Source organism: Candoia aspera, chromosome 3 (assembly GCF_035149785.1).
Source record: "Candoia aspera isolate rCanAsp1 chromosome 3, rCanAsp1.hap2, whole genome shotgun sequence".
Classification (NCBI taxonomy): domain Eukaryota; kingdom Metazoa; phylum Chordata; class Lepidosauria; order Squamata; family Boidae; genus Candoia; species Candoia aspera.
In genome coordinates, this window is record NC_086155.1 from 180,121,441 (window position 1) to 180,136,181 (window position 14,741).

General features: G+C 38.3%; 1 protein-coding gene across 2 annotated transcripts in view; it reads right to left on the reverse strand.

Annotated features, from left to right (window-relative positions):
* Nucleotides 1–775: 775 nt before the first annotated feature.
* Nucleotides 776–14,741, reverse strand: part of PAG1 (phosphoprotein membrane anchor with glycosphingolipid microdomains 1) — a 61,055-nt gene continuing 47,089 nt past the window's right edge. For both annotated transcript variants that reach the window (XM_063299429.1, XM_063299428.1), the window contains 3 exons: nucleotides 13,512–14,107; nucleotides 4,143–4,202; nucleotides 776–2,380 (listed from right to left, as the gene is read on the reverse strand). In XM_063299429.1, the coding sequence (XP_063155499.1) occupies nucleotides 2,030–2,380; nucleotides 4,143–4,202; nucleotides 13,512–14,107 (1,007 nt within the window). In that variant the 3' untranslated portion in view covers nucleotides 776–2,029. The remainder of the gene's footprint in view (nucleotides 2,381–4,142; nucleotides 4,203–13,511; nucleotides 14,108–14,741) is intronic.

Sequence of the window (14,741 nt, forward strand, 5' to 3'; positions counted from 1 at the left end):
TATCTCTGAATGTCGGAGATGTGCAATTTGCTTTCACGTTAAGTGATATTTAGTTCTACAGTATCTGTGCAGCAAATCTTTAAATGCTACATCCTTTGGAACCTCTGTGGATCAGTTTCCAGAGGTCACCATATTTGTTGCTTTTAAGCAACAGATTCAACATCTTGTGGTGACTAACACAGTTTGAATAAAGTGACAATCTGATTCAGAATCTTAAGCTGTAATAAATGTGTTTATCTTTCAATGCATTTTTGTGCAAATCAGCTGAACAAAGCTGAAGAGAAGAAAGGGAGTGGTGATATAACTGGAAGGCAAGAAGACTGGAAGGCAAGGTACAATTTCACACATGCTGTTTTGGCAAGATGGATTGGAGGAAAGTCACATGCTAAATATTGGCACTAATCTTTATAAAAACCAAACACTTTTTTGGTGATATTGTGGAATTGACAATCTCTGCAAGAAAGGTCTGTTGTTTTGTGTTTCTATGGTTGCTGGTTTAAAACTTTCTGAAATCTTGCCTAGCTATAAAAGAAAAGATTCAATAGCAGCAGCTATCTTGAGTTGGCTACAAGTTGAAATTGAACAAGTGAGCATGAATGTTGTCTAGAGTGATTCTGAGAATAACTAAAATTGTAGGTTACTAAGAATAATAGCATTATTTTCCTTTATTTGTATTAACATTCACTTTAATTAAACAATTTCATCTTTACAGTCTGTTTTAGACTCAAGTATCCTGAATACTTCACTTCATTAAATAACTCCAGAGTCTATAATCTGTCTTACCTTTTATTTACAATTTTATATAAAAAGATATTTCTTAAAGATGCATTAAGTACCTGTTTGGGAGTGAACTGTAATCTATGCAAAACACTGCAGCTTGTTTGGGCAGGTTGCAAAATACATTAAAGATAAAAATAGAAGTGATTGCCCGTGTTTGAAAAGCAGAAAGTGTATGTGTATTAAATACATTTTCAAGAATCCTGACTGTATCATCAGAAAAATGGAAGTTTTAAATGTAAAGCAATCATAGCACAATATTGTATTGGAGGAAAATGGGTTTCACAAAATTGAAAAACTGTAAAAATAGTCAGGAATTATATAGCCAGTCCGTAAACCACCAATGAAGCAAACAAGATGTGCATGCTTTCTTCAACCACATCTGCTATAGATCCTCAGAAAGGGAGTGTCCTTCCTAACACCCACAAATGCCATTGTTCCAGAGGCTGGTCTTGTGCTGCTTTGAAGCAAGATCAAAGCTGAAGTATGAACCTGAGGATAGGCCGGCACATTCACTTACAACATCCCATGGCTACATTGAACATATTAAGGCAAATTAGCCCACTTTGTGTACCTATATATGTGGAGGGCCAATACTCTTTATGGCAAGCTGTGCCTATGGTTGAAAGCAACCTAACTGAATGTGTAATTTGGAAATATAATTTAATAAAATGATTGAAGTAACTGAAAGGAAACGTTCTTTAAAAAGGCCCTTATTTAACAGAGTCACTCTTTCTATATTAGGATATGTGTATGCGTCTGAGCATGTGCTCCTCGGAGTAGGCAAATGATAAACACGTCACTCTTTATTCAACATGGCTCTCACTATAGAAGCCTTTCCAGTACTTTAATCTTTGATTCTGATTTTATCTGTGTGTTGTTGTGATAACGATCACCTACGAGAGTAGGAAAATCACAGTACTTCTTGACGAAGCAGCAAAGATTCTGCTTTTCATTTTTTTTCATCTATGTGATCTTGGTTCTTCAAGAGGAGCACTAGCCCATTTGCTGCTTGTTAGGGTAAGTTCATACCTGTATCGTGATTTGATGGATATGAAGCAGGAATCACTGATCAAATATCCGAAGCTAAGCTTTCATGCTGCCTGACATCATTTCAAGCAAAATACTTTTTCAACAGAGTCCGTTTTACATTTCCAACAGTGCGTTAAGTTTGCAAGTGATAAGTCATGGAGTAAACCCATCTTGAAAGACATACTGAAAAGCCTGTTCCAAAGTCTTGCATCTGAACCAGTTAAAGCCTGGTGACATCTTTGTTTTGCTGCAAATCACCAATACTCTCATAGTCATTCTCTTGTGAGAGGACCGTTTGAATGTTGCTAGACATCAAAACATTTCTTTCCTCCTCATGACAGAGAGTCTGAATTGCTTCATAGTCTGGTTCCAAGTCCCCATTTAGCAGTATCGTTGATTGAGGCATATCAGTAAGGTTTGGATTACTTTCCAAGTCCTTCACACTGGCATAGAGGCCACTGCAAATAGATGGTGACTTCTGAGGTGCAATTTCAGGAATACAGGTATACGTAGATTCCAAGTCCCTAGAGGGCTGTCCTGTTTTATTTATAGAAGAATACATTGCTGAAATCTGTGAAGGAAGGAAGTATAGTAATTGCATCTAAACATAGCAAATATTTTGTCATGGTACTGCTTTAACATTCAATGAATAATACAGTAGGGCAGGTAGTCTATTCCAATGTAAGACATTTGGTCCAATGAAACATAGCTTATTAAGCTGAAAATGAGCAGGATGTCTGTTTACGTAGCACCCCTTGAGAGATCCCATTTTTACAGTTCATCTGTAATCAGACAAGTTTTCCATTATGGCATATGAAAAAAGGGAAGGGAGTTCTGCTTGGAGGGCTTGTTTTTAGTCCAGTAAACATCTCTCTTGGAGTGGCATCATGATATATGAACAGGACTCAAGGAAATACAACATCTCCAGAGTGGGGAAGGACACCTAGTTTGTATGTGTTTGATATTAAGAACTGCAAGGCATGTTAAGTTTACTATACTACTGTTGAAAAGCAATAGTGTGGTGAACATTCAGTGCCGCTTACATTCAGAAAAGGGGTACATAAATGTTTGACAGCATGGAGTTCAATCCAAGGTACAGTGCTCTGGCTGAGGCTTTGGAGAACATTTATTATTATTATTATTATTATTATTATTATTATTTTATTTATTTATTTATTTATTTATTTATTTATTTATTTATTTATTTATTTATATCCCACCTTTATTATTTTTATAAATAACTCAAGGTGGCGAACATACCAAATACTCCTTCCTCCTCCTGTTTTCCCCACAACAGCAACCTTCTGAGGTGAGTTGGGCTGAGAGAGAGGGACTGGCCCAAGGTCACCCAGCCAGCTTTCACGCCTAAGGCAGGACTAGAACTCTCAGCCTCCTGGTTTCTAGCCCAGCACCTTAACCACTAGACCAAACTGAATAGCATTACTTGACTAAAGCATACATACTCCACCTCTATATTAGAATCAAATAGCCCTAAGAAAGCCATGATGGAAAGTGGGACATTTCTGTAAAATACTCTATTTAAAAAGAGTATATGCAGAATAAATCCATCTATGTAACACCAAGAGGCCCTGGTTAGATTACGAAGATGATAGATGAACATTATCAATGTTATTTGTTAACTACAGTTTAAAACTTAAAACTATGAGAAAACTTGGCCATGCTGATTTGTTTAGCAAACTATAATGAAAACAATCCATCTCAGAACTCCATAATTGTGTTTCAGTGTACTTCATTGATATTTTATCTCTTACTTGGCAAGGAAAAGAGTTATAAAAGCAATGCATTTATATGATCACCAATATATTGAAGCAAGATGTTTACAAGGATGATGATAATTCCATTTCAAATATATTCAGTTAATAGAATTCAATAGCTTCCCTTCTGCATGTAGAAGGCATTTTTGTTCACGCAATAAAGAGGTTTTCTGATTCATATACAAATCCTTTTATCATATACTTCATTCCAAAAGTTTTTCTGAGCCCTGATAGTTTTTTTCATGTGACATGAAAGGATGGAATGAGAAAGAAGGGCCCCATACGATTATGCGTCTGCAGTCTTTAGATATTTATATGGGCCTACATCCATATCAATGTTGGCACTTCTTAAATTGCCAAGAAGTGAGCCCCTAGTGATAGCTAGTGACACAAAATAATTCCACTGTGAAAGGCTGAAACTGATACAAAGGCATCCAGCAAAAATAATCACCTAATCCAGTTTACATTTGAACCACCATTCTCAGGTCTTCTTAATCAAAGTTTACTGCTTTATTCAGGAAAAAAATTCTGAATATATTTCATGCAAGAGAAACTCACCTCATCTTCTGTAAGAGATGGGTCATCTTCTCGAGATTTATAAATCAATGAACTAAGCCTCTGAAAAAGATAGAAAATAAAACTTGTTTAAAAGATAACACCTTCCTCAATTCCCTCCCCCCCTCCCTCCCTTTCTTGGTACAACTATCCACTTTCTCATTAGCTGAAACCACAGCCCAATTTTGAAGGTAAGCAGTCTTAAAAACAGAAATTTTAGATGGGCAGAACCTGTGTGAGTGAAATGATCCAATAATGGCACTAGTATGTGTTCTACTGGATTCTACTGAATGTTTGAACTTTCAGTGAAATGTGACTAAGACAGTAGAATTCTATATTTAAGCATTTGAAACTAGGTTTCTGACTGATTGCAGGAATTTCCTTTGCATTTTTACTGAATCCTATAATCAATATTATTTCAGTGGTATTTTCTTAGCTCTAACACAATGTCCAAGTTTTGTCCAGTTACTGAGCCTCATTTGACAGTTCAAACTCAGAATCATGAAAATACTTAATTGTTCACAGAAGTTTATTTTGCTATGATTTTTGGTAATTTTATTTCTATTCTGATTTTTTTCACAGAACCCAAATGACAACATAAAACTGTAATATAATCCAAAAAACAGAGATAAAACAGAACATAAAATGAAGCCAACCACTCAATATAATTATTGGATAACATAATAGTTCATTAAAAGCCCAAGAAATAAGATTATCCCAACATGAGAAAGTTTGAACTTTATAGTCTTAGGTAAATTACATATACATTAAGTACTCAAAACAAGGTAGATGTTTCCTATAGTAAAAAAGAAAAGAAAAAAATCCCAAACAAATACAATAAAAAGGACTTCAAATAAACCCATGGTTTATTAATACAAAAAAAAAAAAATCAGAGTCGAACTACACATTGCCAATATTTGGAATGCAGCTGCTGTTTATTCTTTCCAATCTAATATAATGTCAGAAAGAAAGAAATTACCGCCCATCTCCTCCTCTTTTAGGGGGAGATGGGCGGTAACAAAATTTGAATAATAAATAAGTAAATAAATAAAAATAAAGAAAGGGGCTCAGGACTCTATCCACCTGTTTGGCTGGCTGGCCTTCAGGAGGATAACCCTCTGAAAATGAAACAAAATGGAATAGTTAATTTGGGGTGGGAGGAGGAGCTGGCAAAAGAAAGACCAAGCATGAAAATGGGCCAGGTCTGGCTGGGGGCTACAAAGAAACAGGAGGCAGGCATGCTTCCAGTCTGTGGGATTTTGGGGGAGGAAATCGTACCAGTGAATGCTTGCAGAATGACAAAATTGATAAACCTTTGACCTTTCCCATTGTCTTTATGCTTCAGTTTTCACATGCTTCTCTGTCTTAACAGTATCATCTGTTTATTTATAAATCAGATTTATAAGGCTGCCCAACTCATAAGGGCTTGGTGTCATTCAAGGTAAAATACATCCAGTACAATAAAAGCAAAAAGAAAGCAATAACTTGGAGACTCATACACCCAGCACATTCATATTTCCACAGAAGGTACTTATCCAGGGTCTGGGGAAAGAGCCAGGTCTTCAGGCCCTGTTTAAAGGAGAGCAGGGTCAGGCCAACTTCAACCTCTTGGGGGATACTATTCCAGAGGGCAAGTGCTGTGAGTGACTGTGAGAAAGGATTCCCAGTCCAGGAAAGAGCATAACCAACATTCCAGATGAATCTGGGCAAAAGCCCCCCTGGCCACAGATGCCACCTGCTCTTCAAGCAAGAGCTGCAACTCATTGTGCACCAATGTGCACAACTGTGTCCCATTCAGAACCAAAGATGGAAAATCCACAGTAGCAGGAGATCCAGGAACACACAGTTACTTGGTCTTATCAGGGTTGGGTTTAAGCCTGCTCCTTTCCATCCAGGGCCCAACAGCCTTCAGGCACTGGGACAAGACATCAACAGCATTACTTGGTCATGCCAGGATCAAGATATACTGTATAATTGGGTATCATCAGCATATTGATGATACTTGATCCCATTTTGATAGATGACTTTACCCAGCAGCTCCATGTAGATATTAAGCAGGAAGGGAAGAGAGTTGAGACCTGTGGCATCATACAAATCAGGGGTTCAGGTTTAATCTCTCCCTGCCCTGTCAGTACTCAGTGTAACTAGCCACTGAGAAAGGTGGAGAATCACCACATCACCATGCCTCCCCCACCTAGTCCCTGCAGTCAGTGCAAAAGTATATAATGAAGGAAGAGCAAAAAAGAACCAGGACAGTTGCACTACCACTATCCTAGCTCTGCCAGAAGTCATCAGGATGTGCAATCAATACCATCTCTATTCTATTCCCAACCTGAATAGAATAGAAATTCTTTTAGAATTTCCTAACTGAAAAGGTCCAGATAATCTTCTTCTTCCAGGGCCCTCTGAAGCTGCAGTCTGACCACCTTCTCAACAATCTTTCCTAGAAAGGGAAGGTTGGAGATTGGACAAAAGTTTCTAGCACTGTTGGGTCCAGCAATGGCTTCTAGAGGAAGGGGCATACCATCACCTCCTTCAAAGAGGTGGAACCATCCCCTCAATCATGCTGTCTTATGCTATTGGATTACTGGTATATCTTAGTCATCATTATCTTTCAGTGACTCTCAGCAATTCTACAGGTTTTCCTGAATTTGTTCCAACCATCCCCAGACAATCTAGGAAGATGCAAAGCATATGCTATATCTGCCACTGAGCTACAGCTCCTTTCTAAGGAGGAAGATGCAAGACTGAAAAACTGATTGCCTTTTCCAAACCATAGGAATTCTTCCATTCAGGGAAGAAACAAAGACTCCAGAAAGGAGTGGAAGGAGGAAGATATTGCTATCAATATTAAGGTCACTGAATGCTTTTTAAATTATTTCAGAAACAAAAACTGGCTATTTTGTGATTGAGCCTTGGATGTGATGTTAGCAAAGAAGCTGAATTTTTAAATCTGCCTTCACTGCAAAAGATATAAGGAAGTTAGGGTTATGGTTTTCCAAGTGAGAGAAATTAAGTTCTACATCCTACTGAAAAACTTCTGTGATCCAAGAAAAAAAGGTAATAAATATGTCTCTAAGATTAGCTTCTTTCCCAGGGGATTAGAAAGTATGCAATGTTACAGTGATTTTTAAAAGGCATCATGGCAAATCAGCATAACCTCTTGAAACATATTAACAGAAAGTATTATTAAGGATAAAATTATCAAGCCTTGCTGAGAAAAAAACTGCAAGAGAAGTCTCTCATTAATTTTTTTCAGATTCATTTGGTGGATAGGAGTGACCCATAGATAATCATCTGGACTTTCAAAAGACTTTTAACAAAGCCCTCATCAGAAATTCTTCAACAAATCTAGCAGGTACAGGATAAGAGAAGAGATTCAACTGATTAAAGAGTGGAATAGAGAGTAGGAATAAGTAGAAGGCTAGAAATGTGGGGATCTCCAATGATACTAACAATAGTATAAATAACTAATCAAGTTGATCAGCGACAGTGCTGATTTGGGATAGCGATTCCTGGGATAGCTAAGGAAAAGCAACAGTTAAGAACTCCAAAAGGATTTTTCCAGTTTGGATGAGCAGCAATTGATAAGCATTCATGGGACTGGAGGAAGCAAATTTACACTATTTCTGATTTTTTAACTTAAAAAGAGTATTAAGTAAGTGGAACACAGCAGAACTGTACAATATTAAGCATGGGATTAAGAAAACGGATAGTAAAGTCTTCCTTAAGTTGGTCTTGACTCTGGGTGACTATGACTGCTTTGTCTTCTAGGCAACAATTTAGAATTGGGTTGGCCCTGTCTTTTCCAGTGATGATTTTACTTCCCAGCCTAGCCTTCTTCCTGGTGTTCTTCCTTCCAAGCACTAATCAGTACTGAACTTCGCCTTCTTGAGGTCAACCAAGAGGTAAAAAATTCTTCTTAGTTTATAATATTAGAACCTATGGTCATCTAATGAAACTGAATGATGGGAGATTAGGTTACAAAGAGAAATACTTAAGGTAAAGTATAGTTATAATACAGAATTTGCTGCCAGAAGGTATGTCCACATTTTGAATGAGTTTAAAGGGTTGGGCACATTCATGGACAATGAGTTTGTCAATGGTGAATAGTAATAATGCCTAGATACTTCCTCCAACATGCTCCTTCTGAATAACTATGCTGGGAAACACTGTGCATATGAAGGTACTGTGGTGTTCGTGTCTTTAGCTTTCTGTAGGCATCTGCTAACTCTAATAGTCATTTGGTATGATCCAGCATGGTTCTTCTTATTAAGTTTTATCCTTAGGTAAAGAGTTTTCCCATCTTACACATTTTTAAAAGAAATTCTGGAGGTTGCTTAATCAATTTTTAATGTGTTTTTTTTCAAAATGTGCTTTTATTATGTTTACACTTTTATTGCTGTTATCCTGCTTGAGGTCTTTCTTCAAAAGGTATGATATCCATTTTTAAATAAAAGTGCATTATATTTGGAAGAAACAAAAGTCATACATGATTATATAAAAGTAACGTGAGGACTGAAAACTAGAATACAGTAATTTAACATAGCCTCAACCCAAAGCTTAAAATAAGATTTATATATTCAATCACTACAGCTACAGTTTTGTTTTTTTTTAAAGTACAAGACAGTTTATTCAGTGGTATTTTTTTGAAGAGGTGACTAGAAGTCTACGTAGCTGATTTCAGGATGACTTTCCTTCCATGAGTACATTTCAGCTATACAACTGCTGTTAAGGGACTGAAGGTGTCACTTCTTGATTAATCCTTGTAGGCAGAACTACTGCCATACATTCTCATTTTTTATGTTTTCTGACATTGTATTTCTCTTGAGCTGAAAATCTTTGTTGTTTATTTGTTCAGTCGCTTCTGACTCTTCGTGACTTCATGGACCAGCCCATGCCAGAGCTTCCTGTTGGTCGTCAACACCCCCAGCTCCCCCAGGGATGAGTCCGTCACCTCTAGAATATCATCCATCCACCTTGCCCTTGGTCGGCCACCCTTCCTTTTGCCCTCCACTCTCCCTAGCATCATCATCTTCTCCAGGGTGTCCTGTCTTCTCATTATGTGGCCAAAGTATTTCAGTTTTGCCTTTAATATCATTCCCTCAAGTGAGCAGTCTGGCTTTATTTCCTGGAGGATGGACTGGTTTGATCTTCTTGCAGTCCAAGGGACCCGCAGAATTTTCCTCCAACACCACAGTTCAAAAGCATTAATCTTCCTTCTCTCAGCCTTCCTTATGGTCCAGCTCTTGCAGCCATATGTTACTACGGGGAACACCATTGCTTTAACTATGCGGACCTTTGTTGTCAGTGTGATGTCTCTGCTCTTAACTATTTTATCGAGATTTGTCATTGCTCTTCTCCCAAGGATTAAACGTCTTCTGATTTCCTGACTGCAGTCAGCATCTGCAGTAATCTTTGCACCTAGAAATACAAAGTCTTTCACTGCTTCTACATTTTCTCCCTCTATTTGCCAGTTATCAATCAAGCTGGTTGCCATAATCTTGGTTTTTTTGAGGTTTAGCTGCAAGCCAGCTTTTGCACTTTCTTCTTTCACCTTCATCATAAGGCTCCTCAGTTCCTCTTCACTTTCAGCCATCAAAGTGGTATCATCTGCATATCTGAGATTGTTAACGTTTCTTCCAGTGATTTTAACTCCAGCCTTGGATTCCTCAAGCCCAGCTTGTCGCATGATGTGTTCTGCGTACAAGTTGAATAGGTAAGGTGAGAGTATACAACCCTGCCGTCTCCTTTCCCAATCTTAAACCAGTCCATTGTTCCATGGTCTGTTCTTACTGTTGCTACTTGGTCGTTATACAGATTCTTCAGGAGGCAGACAAGATGACTTGGTAGCCCCATAGCGCTAAGAACTTGCCACAATTTGTTATGGTCCACACAGTCAAAGGCTTTAGAATAGTAAATAAAACAGAAATAGATGTTTTTCTGAAACTCCCTGGCTTTTTCCATTATCCATCGGATATTGGCAATTTGGTCCCTAGTTCCTCTGCCTTTTCTAAAGCCAGCTTGTACATCTGGCAATTCTCGCTCATGAATTGCTGAAGTCTACCTTGCAGGATCTTGAGCATTACCTTACTGGCATGTGAAATGAGTGCCATTGTTCGATAGTTTGAACATTCTTTATGGTTTCCCTTTTTTGGTACGGGGATATAAGTTGATTTTTTCCAATCTGATGGCCATTCTTGTGTTCTCCAAATTTGTTGGCATATAGCATGCATTACCTTGACAGCATCACCTTGCAAGATTTTGAACAGTTCATCTGGGATGCCGTCGTCTCCTGCTGCCTTGTTATTAGCAATGCTTCTTAAGGCCCATTCAACCTCACTCTTCAGGATGTCTGGCTCTAGCTCACTGACCACACTGTCAAAGCTATCCCTGATATTGTTATCCTTCCTATACAGGTCTTCTGTATATTCTTGCCACCTTTTCTTGATCTCTTCTTCTTCTGTTAGGTCGTTGCCATCTTTGTTTTTGATCATACCCATTTTTGCCTGGAATTTACCTCTGATGTTTCTAATTTTCTGGAAGAGGTCTCTTGTCCTTCCTATTCTATTGTCTTCTTCCACTTCCATGCATTGCTTGTTTAAAAATAATTCCTTATCTCTTCTGGCTAACCTCTGGAATTTTGCATTTAATTGGGCGTATCTCCCCCTATCACTGTTGCCTTTTGCTTTCCTTCTTTCTTGGGCTACTTCTAGTGTCTCAGCAGACAGCCATTTTGCCTTCTTGGTTTTCTCTTTCTTTGGGATGTATTTTGTTGCCGCTTCCTGAACAATGTTGCTGACTTCTGTCCATAGTTCTTCCGGGATCTTATCTACTAAGTCTAGTCCCTTAAATCTATTCTTCACCTCCACTGCATATTCCTTAGGAATATTAGTGAGCTCATATCTAGCTGATCTGTGGGTCTTCCCTAATCTCTTTAGTCTGATCCTAAATTGTGCAAGAAGAAGTTCGTGATCGGAACTACAGTCAGCTCTAGGTCTTGTTTTTACCAACTGTATAGATGTCCGCCACCTTTGGCTGCAAAGGATGTAGTCAATCTGATTTTGGTGTTGTCCATCTGGTGAAGTCCATGTATAAAGCCGTCTCTTAGGTTGTTGGAAGAGAGTGTTTGTTATGCAGAGTGAGTTGTCTTGGCAAAATTCTATCAGCCTATGCCCTGCTTCGTTTTGTTCTCCCAGGCCATGCTTACCTGTAATTCCAGGTGTCAATGACTGCCCACCTTAGCATTCCAGTCTCCTGTGATGAAAATAACATCTCTTTTAGGCGTGTTGTCCAGTAGGTGCTGCAGATCCTCATAGAACTGCTCTACTTCAGCTTCTTCAGCATCTGTGGTTGGGGCGTATATTTGGATCACTGTGATGTTAGATGGCTTGCCCTGAATTCAAATTGAGATCATTCTGTCGTTTTTTGGATTGTATCCAAGCACTGCTTTAGCCACTTTACTATTAATTATGAAGGCTACTCCATTTCTTCTGTGGTCCTCTTGTCCACAGTAGTAGATCTGGTGGTCATCTGATGTGAAGTGGCCCATTCCAGTCCATTTCAGTTCACTGACGCCCAAAATGTCTGTCTTTAATCTTGACATCTCACCAATAACCACATCCAATTTGCCCTGGCTCATAGATCTTACATTCCAGGTTCCAATGGTGTGTTGATCCTTAGAACATCGGATTCGGCGTTCACCACCAGCAACGTTGGCTGCTAGCCGTCCTTTTGGCTTTGGGCCAGCTGCGTCATCACATCTGGGGCTAGTTGAACTCATCCTCTGTTCTTCCCCAGTAGCATTTTGACCATCTTCCAACCTGGGGGTCTCATCTTCCGATGGTATACCGACATATCTCTGGTTGTACTGATCCATTTAGCTTTCACGGCAAGAATACTGGGGTGGTTGCCATTACCTTCCCCAGGGATCACATTTAGTCTGACCTCTCTGTCATGACCTTCCCATCTTGGGTGGCCCTTCACGGTTTAGCTCATGGCATCATTGAGGTGCTCAAGCTCCAGCACCACGACAAGGTAACGATCCTTTGCTGAAGGCTGAAAATCTACTTTACAGCTAATATGTTTATTTGTATCAACATCTAAAATTTACATAGAAGTATTGTGATTTTCCAGTTTATAATTTATACTGTGGTTAAGAATTTCTGAATGCTTTAAATATAATGCTAAGTAAATCTACTGTGTGTGTGTGTGTGTGTGTGTAACTTGTCCTACATTTGATTCATGTAGAATAATTAGACTAAGGTTCAGTCCTCCTCCCTGCCTATCCACCCATGAACAAGAGGGCCCTTTGGGCAACTGATCTGAAAAAAAATGGCCTAAAAGATTAGTTTTACTTTTATGATCATATTGTCAAGATTCATTGTGTGAAGGATGGAAGAATACATAGGAACAAGACATGAACATTTCCCAATTACTTGGATGGTGCCAGTAAATTCTTTGAGTTGTTTATCATCAAATGAGTTTTGATCCATCCAACACTCCAGACATGATCATCATCATTATTATAATTGTAAAATTCTAGGATTTCGGCCAGAAAAATACCACTAATTTGTTCATCGTTGGTGAGCCACAATCCTGGATAGAGTTGTAGGGATAAGTAACCTCCTCATTTGCTGGTTCTCTTTGAGGAGTTAATCAACATAGTTGGTCAAAATAGGGGAGAAATCCAATTATAAGTTTTCATGAACAGTAATGAAAACAGTAGGGCATGATTCATTCTATTTTTCTGGAACAAACGTTGAAGGTTTTTGAGAGTCTGCAGAGGAGAGGAAAGCAAAGGAAACCATGTTACATGAGCAAAATTCAGCTGTGTAACTTTAGATTTCACCCCATGATTCTGTTCTCTCCCACATTTTGTGTTATATTGGCTGGCTAGATGTTGGCCAACAGTAACACTTTGAATTCCTTCTGCTCTTAATACAGATTATCTGGAATATTTCAAAACAAGGGACAGATGAATTAGACTAATTAATGATTAGTTGGCAAGCATGTGTCTCCTGGGTTGATGCTGAAGAAAAAGAACCATTCATGAAAATGTCTCCCAAAAATTTTAGGAAGCAGTAAGTTTCAGCACTCTTGAAACTATCACCAACTGCATACAATTCCATACCTTCCTCTAGCCACTGGAATATTATCTCTCATTTATGAATGCACATGTGAACATTCACACTTTAGACATAGATCACACAAATATTGCAGTATTTGATCTTAAGATTTTGTACCAGCAGAAGATACCAACAAAAAATTAACTATATTTTTATATTTACTAATGAGCAACAGCATTTGCCATAGTGTATACACAAACTTCAAGTTCACTTTGTTATAAAGACTGCACAAAATAATGTATACCTTGTCAGGTTCACAAAGCCTTTCCATTACTTCTTCCTCTTCTTTGGCTCCTTTATCCTGTACATTCTCATTTTCATCAAGAAGTTTTATTGGTACAGGAGGTGGAGCTTCATCTTCCACATCTGGAGTAGTACTGCTAAGAGGACTCTCTGAATTCACACTCTGACAACTTTTTTTATTTCTGTCAACGGATGCATATTCTGCTGATTCTGGCTTCTGCTCAGGAACATGATCTAAAATTCCATTAACCATCACTGTAGTCTTTGGTTTGCATTTCTCAGAGTTGGCTGCTGCTCCCAGGTCCTTAATTTCCTTCACAGTTTCATACAAGCAATCTTCTACTATGTTCTCTTGCGAGGAGCTGTCTTTCAACACTTCATAGGGCCCCTCCATTCCCAAACTCTGGTCATTTTCTACATTTCTTGTGATAAGAATTGTTTCTAAGGCATTATTTGGAGGAATTCTGGGTAGCTCCCTACTTTGATGACATTTTAAGGACCTTCCCAGGTTGTCCTGTTGATCCAAGAGATCTGTAACAGAGGTTTGCACTTCTTCATAAGGCTGGATGGAGGCAGTTGTACTATCTTCTGAAAGAACTAGAAGAAAATAGCATAAATAAGTAAGTATTTAAGTATAATTTCAGGATTATAAGGCCAATACATCTATATTGCACAATAAATCTGTATCATTTTTAAAAAAAATATTAGCACCCAAAGAACGTATTTGTTGCTACATTGGAAATATTATGGAATTTATTTTGGTTTATTTTGGTTTTTGTTAACTTTATTTTTTATCCCAATTGGATTATTTTTGTTTTGGGTCTATGTGAAGTTTGTTTGGAGTTGGATCTGTTTTTCTTTGAGGTTGGATGTTGTAGCTTCAGCACGTTACCCAAAATTCCTGAAGGTGGAGGCTGGACTTTTTTGTTCAGCAGAGAATGGGTGGATGGAGCTGATAGTATTGGTAAAGATGGTGAAGTAGACTAGAAGATTTTAGAATGGATTAGTAAGCATGAAGGTTGTTAATTGTAATGGAAGGAAGAAGGGAAGATGGCACTTTTATTGTGTTAGAGGGCTATTGGTCAATGACTCTGTTTAAGGTCACTCAATCTCCATTAGAAAGGGAAAAGAAAATTCTTGGTTACTGTGATCTATTTCTCCAATATTTTGATGACAAAGTCACTCAACTTCACCAGAATCTTACTCCTCATTGGCAGGATTTGAAGTGGTG